We start from the raw sequence: 13,289 nt of genomic DNA, 5'->3' as shown, positions 1-13,289 counted from the left end.
AATCGTTAACATCATTAATCTCCCCAACAATTCTAAATTCAATTCCATTTATGCGTTAATCCAAATCAGTATCACCTACTACTTCTCTTATTATACTATATATTATAGTCAATACTTCTAACTTTATTAAAACAGATCAGCAATTCCTAAATTCATATATCTAAATAGATAAAATAATTAAAGTTTAAAAAAGAGCAAACAAAACAATACCCCAGGCTTAATCAACTCTTCTCAAACTCCAATATCTTTAATCTGAGCAGAACTGTGAACCGAACCCTTTTCTTTTTTCTTTTTTTGTATCCTCTTTTAATCCCCTTTTCCATTTTATTCTTTCTATTCTTCCTTCTAGGAAGGAAGAACTTTGTTAGAAAAGTAAAGGGGTTATTGGATCAAACTTTGGACACTTGACAAGTTAGTTAGTTATGATGATGGCCATGTCCCAGGGTTATCTGAACATCTTTTGGGATTTTCTGACAAGTTTAAGTTTAAGTTTAATCAGATTTGTATGCCGCCCCTCTCCGCAGACTCGGGGCGGCTCACAGCAATAGCAATACAATGTAAAGACAAGCAGCTGCACTTAACGACTATGGCAAGAAAGCTGGTAAAGTGAGGCAGAACTCACTTAATAACCGTCTTACTCAGGAGATGGAAATGTTGGCCTCCATTGGGGTCAGAACAGAAGTGGAGGATCATCTGGCTGATCAGTGCACTCTTTTAGAAGCAGATCAGCAGATCAGGAGTCCATTTTGAAGTTCCACAGAAAATATCTAGGGGGGAAGGCAGGTTGTCCTCGACTTACAACGGTTCATTTACTGACCATTCAAAGTTGCAACAGACCTGAAAAAAATGACTTATGCCCCTTTTTCACACTTAGGACCTTCACAGCAGCCCGATGATCGCAGGATCAAAACTTGGCTGCCGTTTCATATTTATGACTGTTGCTGTGTGTCCTGAGGTCACGTGACCCCCTTTTGTTTCTAACCGATCCATGCCCAGGCATGAAAATGTGCCGCTCAGACATTATACTTTTCCACCCACACACACAAAAAAATTAGAAGGAACATTGCTGCCTTCATTACTTTGTGTAATGTTTTTGGTCCTGAAGAAGGGATTCCATTGATTTCTCTGTGTTTGTATTTGTTTGTGCATGTGTGTGTCTGTGCGCGCGCACATGTGTGTGTGTGTGTATAGAAGATAGATAGGCAGGCAGGCAGGCAGACAGACATATTCATACATACCTACATACACGTACACACATGCACAAACATACACATACACATCAGCAGTGGGTTGCTCCCGGTTTGGCCTGGTTCTGAGAACCGGTAGCGCCGGTGGCAGGGGGCTCTGCCCACTCTCCCAGGGCACTTCCATGAACAAGCACACATGCAAACTAGTACTAAAGGGTTTTAGAACCAACTACTGATGTATATACATTGTGTGTTTGCATACATGTTTATATAGTACTGTATATGCAGATGTGCAGAATATTTGTGTGTTAAGTGAAATTTATTTGCCAATGGCATGGTTTTCATTCTCAGTACCAGTACAAAGGTACTATCAGAATATTTTTAAAAAAATATTTGCATCATCCATTATCCTTCATGAGTACAAAAAAGAGGGATGGTTTCTGAGACATTGTGATTTCGTAAAATAAATTTAAAAGGCCCTCATCTCATTTTGTACTTTATGTCATGTTTCATCTGAATTACAATAAGCACAGATAAGCTATAAAAACTTTAGAAACAGAGATGTGTAGATAAATTGCTTATAAAATTTTAAAGGGTGGGCATTACAACTCCCTGAAGGACATTTCACTTTCTTAATTGGTATAAATGACATTCAGTACATGCAAGCATTATGTAAGAGAAGGTTTTCCACTTTTCATTACACCTGAATTGTTCAGTTTAATCGACGTTGCTTACTTTGACTTATGTAACATGGAGCCTAATTGCAATGGTACACCAGTTTCTCTCTTTTTATTGTATTTGTGGTTGGTAATCTTCTCTTTGAATAGTTGGAGCAATTTTTGCTCTGAAGCAATATAATTGCTTTTCACATTGCCAACATCATGATTCCAAAAGTTTTGTTCCAGAACTATTTTATACGCTTTTCCTCTATTTTTCCTGGTTTTTAAAAATTACCCATCGTCTCCACTGCTGTTTGAGATGATCAGCGTGCTTTTGTTATGAATCATCACAGATGGCGCATTGTAAACAACTCTACTGCCGTCGGTCAATTAGAATGAAAATCAGATTAAAAGAAACCACAGAGAGGCAGGTAGGGGATGAAATGTTCAAAAGAAGCCTCTGGCGGGGAAATATAAAGCTGGAAAGGAGGGGAAAAGACTATTAATATCTTTTAATATTGATTCTACCTTAAAAAAAGAATAGAGATTAGCTTAATCTTGCTTCCTTCTCTTGCTTTGTTCTCCTGACACTGAAGATTTCTAGATGGCAAGCTTCTGGATATCAATAAAGAATTTCAACCATACCTTGGGCAAGGAGGACGCATTTTGGAAATACGAACACCAGATGTGGTGGCTAATGTCAAAAAGCAGGCACAAGCTGTGGGCTACACTGAAGGAGCTTTGTTGGCCCTAGCTGTCATCATTATCCTTTGCTGCATGCCTGCTATTTTAATAGTTATGGTCAGCTACAGACAGTAAGTATACAAGAGCCCTTTTTTCTGGTTTGCATAGCACTTGTTAGATAGCAAAGGTGGAAGTAGAAAGATTCAACAGGAGATACTCATTATTGAAACCCATAAACTTTATAGTTGTTTTAAAAGAATGGCAGTCTGCAATGAGATGTCGATTATCCTTGCACAGAATCACTTACGACTCTAGTATTACCATGTGAGATCTATTACAGTCTTGAGTATGAAATTAGCAACCCTCATGAGATCTTGAGGGATTTGATGTAATTAAAAACATAATTGCCAACCCAAGTCATGTATGAGATAGAACTCTTTTTTTTAATGGTGGCTGTTTTCAGTGAGCATCATTTATTCACATTCAGTATAAACAGATCTTACTGGGGGGGGGGATCCCTTCATTCTTTATACAGGTTGTCCTCAGTTTATGATGGGCATTGGCAATGGAATTGCTGTTAGTAAATGATGGGGTGCAACATCATGTGAATTTGCTGCTTAGCAGTGGCAATTCTCAACAGTTCCAGTTGCTATAAGTGAGAACTTCCAACTTCCTGACAGTTTCCTTGTTGACATTTCTTGTGGGAAGCCAGCAAGAAACATCAAAAAACATGTAACTGCAGCTAAGTGTTGCATGTCCAAGGCACAATCATGTAATTGCAGGGACTCCACAATGGTGAGAACTTTGAAGTTTCCTTGTTCGGCACTATCACAAGTTTGAATAGTCACTGAACAAATGGATGTTGGATGAGGACAAGGGCTCTTGAATTATTTTGTTTAGTATGATATGCAATCATGATTGTCATTACTGAATTTCAATGGGTTATAATTACTTGATTGCCATATTCAAGGCAAATTTCCTTCCAATTTCACTTCTTTCTTATTATGGCTCTCTGCATACGTTTACTTCAAAGACATAAATATTATTGCTCCATTAATGTAAAGCAGCATCTTAACCTTCCTTTTGGGAACCTCTGCTAGTGAAAATGGAGCTGAAGAAGTGCCCCCAAGGCCAGATCTAAGTACCCTGCAGGCCAAACCTGCCCCCTGGGCTTTGAGTTTTACACTTCTGGGTTAGGCAGATAGACAAAATATTATTGAACATCCTTAGTAGAGCTATACGTTGTCACTGAAATCAGATTGAGACATCACATGCTTGTCTGTGAAGGCAACAGTTGTTGAACCTGACACATTGATAACTAACTGACAGTACAGTGGCTCATATAGTTAACCAGCCTAAAACTATTGTGGTAGCTTGTCTGTCTCTTCTTTTTTTCTTTTTTCTTTTTAAAAAACTCTTTAAACACAAAATTACAACATTTTTTTAAAAAAAGAAAAAACACAAAGAGGACAAAACATTGAAAAAAGTATATTAAAAATGATTTTTGCAGGGAGGATTTTCAGGCCCTCTTTGCTCCAGAGCTGAAAATTCTCCCTGCTGAAATCAACCAAGAAGCACTGCAATTACTCTCCACCTAGAAACTAATAATTTGCTCTCTAACAAATAATTTGGATTCAGAAAAAAACTATCCTGCAAGCTGCAGTTCCTCCACTGCAAAAACATATGGACAACTCATCTTGATCAAGGAAAATCTATAGATGCAATTTATATTGACTTCTGTAAAGCCTTCAATTCAATGGTCCACGACAAACTACTTCTAAAACTCAAATCCTATGGTATCTCAGGATCCCTCCACAGATGGATTACAGCATTCCTGTCAAACAGACAACAACTGGTTAAAATAGGAAGCACCATATCTACCCCTGTCCCTGTTAAAAGCGGACAAAACAAATAAACAAAACAATAAATAAATAAATAAATAAATAAATAAATAAATAAAAATAAGGTAAGGAGTTTAGGGTGCCTCAACAGGATAAGAGAGGTCCTGGGAGGCCTATTCATGAATTTGTTTATTACATATAATTAGGGGGGATGGGGGGGGTTTCTATGAACAAGCCTCTCTGTTCCATGACTGACAATCCTGATTGATTTTTATCAGTGACCTTTTTCAGCCAGCCTCCAAAACTAGGATGTCCTTTTGGCAGTGGCAACAGATTGTGATTTTTCCTGGGTTCCCCATTGACTTTCTGGTGAAACCAGCAAAGAAGTTTGCAAATGCCAATCACATGATTGAAAGGCAATTAGCAATCAATCATAAGTGCAAATGGACCGCCAAGTATCCAGATTGCTATCATGTGACTGCGAAGATGCTGCAAGTGCTGTGACCAGGAGTGGGCTACTGCCCAGATGGGGGAGGGAACGCAGTGGGGTAGCGAAAATGGAGCTCTACCCCAGAGCACCCAATTTGCACTGAAAGATGTTGAAAGAAAATGCAGTGTGTCCTGCATAAGCCATGCCCACAGTGTGGTAGTAAAAATTTTGATAGCCCTTCAGGCAAAAGTTCTAAGTCCCTTTGTTCAGTACCATTGTAATTTTCAAGATTCACTGAATTAATTATCATAAGTCAAGAACTATGTCGAACAGGGATGTCAAACTGGCGGCATGCGGGCCAAATGGATAACATGCAGGCCATGCCCACCCCAGCTCCACGAAGAGAAAAAACATCAGATTACATCACGTGACAGCAACATGACCCCACAAATTTGAAAGCCATGATGTAGATACTGTTCTTTATTATCTCTTATGACTGATGTTCCGATGTAACTGTAAAGATTCAGTTCCTAGCCAAGTTCATCTATGTATCTATTGAGTTGTTGCTTAGCAGATATCTGTGTTAGTAATCCTAACAATAAAGAGGCCCAAGAGAACATAAAGCTAGCTTTGACTACACATAGCTTACTTGCTAGCTATAGTTGCAAACCGACATGTAAATTAGATGAGCTACAGAGAACTGTTTTCATACCATTATATGGAACAGAGGTTTTGACAAGCTATTTTGACATAATAACATTATATATTATTTTTGAAACATTGCCTTTATAACTAGTAGTACTTCTGCAATATTTTTCTTTAGTTCAAATATCTAAAGTAATTCTTAATAACTACTTGAAGAAAACAAATCAGAGTGGAGGCAGAATTTTTTTCAAGGGAATGTCAAAATCCTGAAAATAAATACTGTTCTTCTATGGTCTGACTTAAATAATTTAGGAAATATATCTAATTTTCTTTTTCCATAACTTTGCTTATACCTTAATTGGCAGTTATAAATGCTAGGAAATTAACAGAGGAAGTTTGCTACATAGTGGAAAAATTATACTTGAATGAACATAACCATCATTACTGGTGCGCATAAAATGGAAGCATTCAATTTGTAATGAAACGTTTTTTCAATACAATTCATTTAACATTCCAATTTGTTTAACATTCAATAAATTTTTCCAGATTATTAAAAAAAAAGCTTTAAAGTTAAATGAATTTTGAATTGCTTATTTGCTATGGGAATTAGTATATAAATCCAATAAATCTAATCTAATCTAATCTGTTGAAGCATTCTAGGAAAATAATAAAAAGAAAACATTATTATTTCCTATGTAGCAGTAACTTTGAAGTTTCAAAACAGAAAGAAAGTGATCAGTCTGAGCCAAAGATAAAAGAATTACTAATTGGGAAGTGATAAATTTACTACTTAATGTTTTTCAATATTTTATTTGCCCACTGCCCAGAATCCCTCTAGGAGAGAAATGGCTGGTTTTAAAATGTAATAAACGAATATTCATAATAGACATATAGAAACAAAACTCAGAGATATCCCATTATTTTAAAATTGTCTAAAATTGACTGATTTAAAATGTAGGAAAAAATGCAAGTACAGATTTGTGCACAGTTTGTATGTACTAAAATTTGTGTACGTGGGGATGTACATATAACTGAATGAATGAATGACTATCATGGCCAAACAGTAAAAACACAAATCATTTGTGAAAATAATTTAAAAATTAACCCTGATTATATTAGAAATACAACTAATTGTAATAGTTGAGATATGAAGCATGTTATAACTATGGGAGTCTTTCCACTATTCGGTGTTCAATTTTCACTCCTGCTACACAGTACAGTTGTACCTCGTCTTACGAACCTAATTGGTTCCAGGGGGAGGTTCGTAAGACGAAACATTGTTTCCCATAGGAAACAATGTAAAGTTAATTAATCCGTGCAACCAAAAAAACCCCCCACAAAAAAACGCTGCCGCCCGGCTGTCACCTTTTAAAACAGCCTGGGGGCTTCTCAGCGACCTCCCGAACGCCGAACGCCAAACCCGAACTTCCGGGTTCGGCGTTCGGGAGGCCGCCGAGAAGCCCCCATGCTGTTTTAAAAGGTGACAGCCGGGCGGCGGGGCTTCCCAGCAGCCTCCGAACGCCGAACGCAGAAGTTCGGGTTTGGCGTTCGGCTTCGGGAGATGGCTGGGAAGCCGCCCGGCTGTTTTAAAAGGTCACAGTCGGGCTGGGGTGGCTCCCCAGCAACCTCCCGAACTTTTGCCGAACTTGTGACACCAATAGTTAAAGTAAGCATTTTTCAATTGTTTCATTTATTACTTTATTTTTAAAAGTATCTCAAGTGTTTTTCTTTGTATCTTTATTACTCTAGATTGGATTAAGATAGGAATAAGATAGGAAACTATAGAAGCATAGATTAAACTAGAACTACAAATATTGACAAGAATTAGAATTGAATTGTATAGAAAATAAGTTTATAAGTTTATAAGTTTATGCCATTATAGTAGTTAAGATACTTACATTGTTATTTACATTATTATTTGCAAAGGAACGTAGAATCGTTTAATTAATTATAAATTAGAAAGGTGACCACAAAAAGTTAACTAGTGAATGAAATATAGCAAGAATTATTAATCTGCTTAAACATTTTTTCTTTCATCTCCCATGGTGATCTGGAATAGAATATTTACTATATTAGAAAAGCAAAATCAGATTATAAAAGAGATGGCCAGCTACCAACCCAAAGGTGGTAAAAAAACCACAACAACAATAAATACAGCTTCCCCTGCCTCTCAAAGGCAAATAGATGAGATGTTAAATGTAGAGAAGGAAAAAGAGAGTACATTATTGATGCAAAACATGAATAAAACTTTAACAGTAATGCAGGAGACCATGTTGAAACTGCAGGAATAATCATGTAGAATAATCATGTAGAACTCAAAACTGATATACGGAGATTAGAAAACCGACTGGAATCCGCACTAGCGGAAACACAAAAAAATGAGGAAAAAATAATGATAGTAGAAAAAAGGACAGAACAAAATGAAAAAAAATTGAAACAGGTCGATCAAAAACTCATAGAATCTCATAGAGAGCTCGAAAATTCATTGATCCAATTGGAATTAGAGAGATCATCCTATTTCTTAAGATTTCAAAATGTGGTAGAGGCAGAAAATGAAAATCTTGGGGAGATTATGACAACAATAATCGCAGGGATATTACAAACTAACAGAGAGGAAGTCATAAACGAATTAGACGAAATATTCAGAATTAATAGTAATTATGCGAGAAGACACCGATTACCCAGGGAAATACATTTAAGACAGGGTATACGCAGCGTCTAGAGAAGGGAAAATGAAATATAAAGGTAGAGAGCTAAATATCCTGAAACAAATTCCCAGAAAGATTAGAGAACGAAGAAGAGAATATAGAAATTTAGCCTTCCTCCTGAACAAAAAAGAAATAACATTTAGATGGATTACTCCAGAGGGGATGATGGTAAAAATAGAAGGAAGGAGAGTAAAAGTCGACAATGCGGAAAAAGCACAAGAGATATACGAACGAATAACTGCCCTAGACTCCGAATTAGAAAGTGGAGATAGACTAGAATCAAGCAAGGAAGAGGATATAGAAACAGACGGACAAATAGACAGAAAGCAAGGACCAGAGGAAACAGAGAGAGGAAAGGAGAAGGAAGAAGGGGCTAAGACTAGATCACAAACGGCAGCGGCAGCAGATAAACAAAAGTAGCTTTCTTGCTTTAACTTTTTTCCTCCCTAGGAGGATTACTTAACTAAATGCTTTCAGATATCAAACTGATTTCAATAAATATAAATGGCCTTAATAACAATTGTAAGAGAAAAAAGGTCTTTTCCAAACTCCTAAACCAGAAACTACAGATAATATGTTTGCAAGAAGTGCATATCAAATTAGCACATAAGAAATTCTTAGAATATACAAAATTAGGGGAATTACATGCTTCATTAGACGAAAATGAAAAAAAAGGGGAGTGGCCACATATGTGAAGAAAGAACTAAAACCAAAAGAAATTAAAACGGATCCCAAAGGAAGATATACAATGACGGAAATTGAAATATTAGGGGGAAAAATATTACTGGTGAACATATACGCCCCGAATCAAGAGTTAAAACAATTTTATAAAAATATACATCAAATTTTGCTTGAAACTAACTATATAAACATTTGTATGGTAGGAGATTACAACGGAATTGTATACCCAAAAATGGACCACAAAACAGGGGGAAAAAGTAAACTGAAAAGACCTACATTACCAAATACGTTTAATAAAATGACTGAAGAATTAGATTTAACAGATATGTGGAGATTGAGACATCCAAAAGACAAACAATTTACTTTCCACTCTGGACCACACAACTCACTATCAAGAATAGATATGGTTTGACTAAGCAAAAGATTACATAAATCAATAAAATCCCTGGAAATAGAACCTAACACGTGGGCAGATCATAATCCGATTACTATAATTTGGCAAGGAACAAAAAAAGATTATAAGAGATGGTCATTGAACACAAATTTATTACACGATGAGAAATATATAAAGATGATTAACAGAGAAATAAAATTATTTTTAGAAGAAAATAAGAAACAACCCACTACAACACAAATACTGTGGGACACACTAAAGGCATACACGAGAGGAATAACAATATCATATGCAGCCAAAAAATCAAAGGAAGAAAGAGCAGAACACAATTACCACACAAATAGAATAGTAAATTTGGAAAAAATCCTCCAACAAGACCCCACAAATAATCAAACAATACACTTACTAAAAGAAGCTAAATACAAAATAAACACTTTAGAACAACAAGAACTTGCCAAAGATATAAAATATTCAAAACAAAAACACTTTGAATCGGCCAACAAACCGGGCAGATGGCTTTCGCAAAAAATTTAAAAAGCGAGAAGCGATAAACTAATCTATCACTTAGAAGATAAAAACGGAATATTACAATACGATGAATAGCAGAAAAAAGAAATAGTGAAAGATTATTACCAAAATTTATATAAAGAGGAATCAGTAGAAAGTACAAAAATTGCCAAATATATAAATAAGAATAATATACTAAAGATAGAAGAGCCAGACAAAAAACTTTTAAACATGAAAATAACTTTACAGGAAATTCAATTGGCCTTAAAAAAACAAAAAAATAATAAAACACCAGGACCAGACGGACTTCCAGGAGAATTTTATAAACATAATAAAGAATTATTCGAACCTATATTACTAGAAACTTACAATGAAATCCTGGAACAAGCTAAAATCCCGAATACTTGGAGGGAATCATACATCACAATGATACCTAAGGAAGGCCTGGATAAACAAAAAATAAGAAACTACTGACCAATATCCTTACTAAACGCGGATTATAAGATTTTTATGGCAATTCTCTCAGAAAGATTAAAAAATATATTAAATAAAATAATCAGCCCAGACCAAAATGGATTCCTACCTAATAGACAAATCTCAAATTGCACAAGGACAGTTCTAGATATCATAGAATACTGTGAAGCTCATCCAGGAGAACAAGTAGCCCTTGCATTCCTGGACGCACAAAAAGCTTTTGATAGCGTCAACTGGCAATACTTAATAGCTGTAATCAGTGAACTAAAACTGGGAACCAAATTCGAAAATATCATTAAAAATACTTATACAACACAATCAGCCAGAGCGATAATCAATAATGACATGACCGAACTAATTTCAATAGAAAAAGGGGTAAGACAGGGATGCCCAATGTCCCCTTTGTTATACATATTAACCCAGGAAATACTACTAAACAAAATTCGACTAAATAATGAAATAAAAGGAATTAAGATAAAAGACGAAGAGTACAAATTACAGGCATACGCAGACGATATTGTACTTTTCTTAGAAGATCCTATAAGTTCTGGCCCAGAACTAATTAGAGAAATAGAAATTTGTGGGGAACTCTCAGGACTAAAAATTAATAAGCAAAAACCGATGCTTATGACAAAAAATATGACTACAAAACAAATTAAAAAATTGGAAGAAATTACAAATCTACAAACTACAAAAAAAATTAAATACTTAGGACTAATATTATCAAATAAAATTTCATCTCTCAAAAAAGATAACTATAACAAACTCATACAAGAAACTAATAAAAACTTAGAAAAATGGAAGGATTTGCAACTATCCATGTTAGGTAGAATCGCTGTGATAAAAATGGACATTTTACCCAAATTCCTCTACCTTTTTCAAACTGCCCCTATTAATATCGAACAAAAATTTTTCAAAGACATTAATAAAACTTTTTCAAAATTCATTTGGCAAAATAAAAAACCCAGAATTCAATTCAGATACCTCCAAGACACCAAAAACAGAGGAGGATTAGGACTCCCCAATTTGAAACAGTATTACACCGCAGCGTGCCTAACATGGCTAAAAGAGTGGATTAATCTCACTAATAAAAGAATACTGGTACTTGAGGGCCATGATCTACAGATGGGGTGGCACGCCTATTTATGGAGAGATGATAAACAAAAACAAACTGCCTTTAATAAACACATGATAAGAAAATCTCTCCTTAAAACCTGGTATGAGACTAAAAGAAAATTTTATAACAAAATTCCTAGATGGCTATCTACTATGGAAGCCATAGTATATTCGAATTTGATAGACCCAACCAAGACCATAAAATATAAAGATATCTTACACCCAAATGGAGAACTTAAAACTAAACAAGAATTGGAATTACAAAACTATAGGTTGGACGAGTGGACATATATACAAATAAAATCCAGATATAATAAGGATAAACAAACACCAGGTATAGCAAATTCCACCCAAACTCTGGACAAGATCTTAACAGGAAATGTGGAAAAACAGATAACCAAACTGTACCAGATTTTATTAGAACAGGAGAAAGAAAAAGAGATGATTAAAAATCCAATGGTAGCCTGGGAGAAAAATATACAAAGGGAAATCCATATAGCAGAATGGGAGAAAACATGGAATACAATAACTAAAATCACCCTATCATCAGCCTATAAAGAAAACTATTACAAATTATTTTACAGGTGGTATCTACCACTGGCAAGACTTGCCAAAATTTACCCAGCACTACAAAACGTATGCTGGAAATGCAATAAAGAAAAAGGAACTTTCTTCCATATGTGGTGGTCCTGCTCTAAAATTCAAAAAATTTGGGAAACAATTTACAAATGGTTAAAGGAAATTACGAAGGAGGAAATAGAGTACTCACCGGAGGGGATGCTCCTTGGAATTTGGAAAAAATCATACTCTAAACAAACCCTTTTTTAATTGACTCACATAAACACAGCTACAAGAATTGCAATAGCGCAAACATGGAAGAACGAACAGACTCCCAATGTAAATTTAATAGATATATACATGTGCAGAAATGGACGAGATGACAAACCTACTTAAGGGAAACAGAATCAATGAAACTAAAAGCATGTGGAACAATTGGCACGAGTGGATTCAAAGGAAAAGATTTGTATAATTCTATACAAAATAGCAGTACAAACCTTAAAAAAAATGAAAATACCATTTGAATGTTTTTACCATGTTTTGCATTGCATAGTATTAAGTTAATATTATCTATATAACAACTGTAACCGGTAAAAAAGTTGGATAAGACCTGTAAACTGTATAAACAAATTGTGATATATGTATCTATAAAACAATAAAAAGATTTTGAAAAAAAAAAGAAAAAAAAAGGTGACAGCCGGGCTGGGAGGCTTCCCAGCAACACCCCGAACCCGGAAGTTCGGCAAAAGTTCAGGGTTCGGGAGATTGCTGGGAAGTCCCCCAGCCCGGCTGTGACCTTTTAAAACAGCCGGGCAGCTTCCCAGCAGCTTTCCGAAGCCGAACGCCAAACCCGAACTTCCGCGTTCGGCGTTCGGAGGCTGCTGGAAAGCCGCGTGGCTGTTTTAAAAGGTGACAGCCGGGCTGGGAGGATTGCCAGCAACCTCCCGAACCCCGAACCCGGAAGTTTGGCAAAAGTTCTGGGTTCGGGAGGTAGCTGGGAAGTCCCCCAGCCCGGCTGTGACCTTTTAAAACAGCCACGCGGCTTCCCAGCAGCTTCCCGAAGCCGAACGCCAAACCCGAACTTCCACGTTCGGCGTTCGGAGGCTGCTGGAAAGCCGCACGGCTGTTTTAAAAGGTGACAGCCGGGCTGGGAGGATTGCCAGCAACCTCCCGAACCCCGAACCCGGAAGTTTGGCAAAAGTTCTGGGTTCGGGAGGTAGCTGGGAAGTCCCCCAGCCCGGCTGTGACCTTTTAAAACAGCCGGGCGGCTTCCCAGGAGCTTCCCAAAGCCGAACGCTAAACCCGAACTTCCGCGTTCGGCGTTCGGAGGCTGCTGGAAAGCCGCGCGGCTGTTTTAAAAGGTGACAGCTGGACTGGGAGGCTTCCCAGCAACCTCCCGAACCCC

The 13,289-nt window shown here is 36.6% G+C and overlaps 1 protein-coding gene across 4 annotated transcripts in view; it reads left to right on the top strand.

The window, feature by feature from the left end:
• The window catches only part of PCDH15 (protocadherin related 15), a 1,574,801-nt gene that overhangs the window by 1,518,961 nt on the left and 42,551 nt on the right, over positions 1-13,289 (top strand). For all 4 annotated transcript variants that reach the window (XM_070752283.1, XM_070752284.1, XM_070752286.1 and 1 more), the window contains one exon: positions 2,443-2,661. In XM_070752283.1, the coding sequence (XP_070608384.1) occupies positions 2,443-2,661 (219 nt within the window). The remainder of the gene's footprint in view (positions 1-2,442; positions 2,662-13,289) is intronic.

This window comes from Erythrolamprus reginae, chromosome 5 (genome assembly GCF_031021105.1).
Source record: "Erythrolamprus reginae isolate rEryReg1 chromosome 5, rEryReg1.hap1, whole genome shotgun sequence".
Lineage (NCBI taxonomy): Eukaryota > Metazoa > Chordata > Lepidosauria > Squamata > Dipsadidae > Erythrolamprus > Erythrolamprus reginae.
This window is presented reverse-complemented; position numbering and strand designations above follow the sequence as displayed.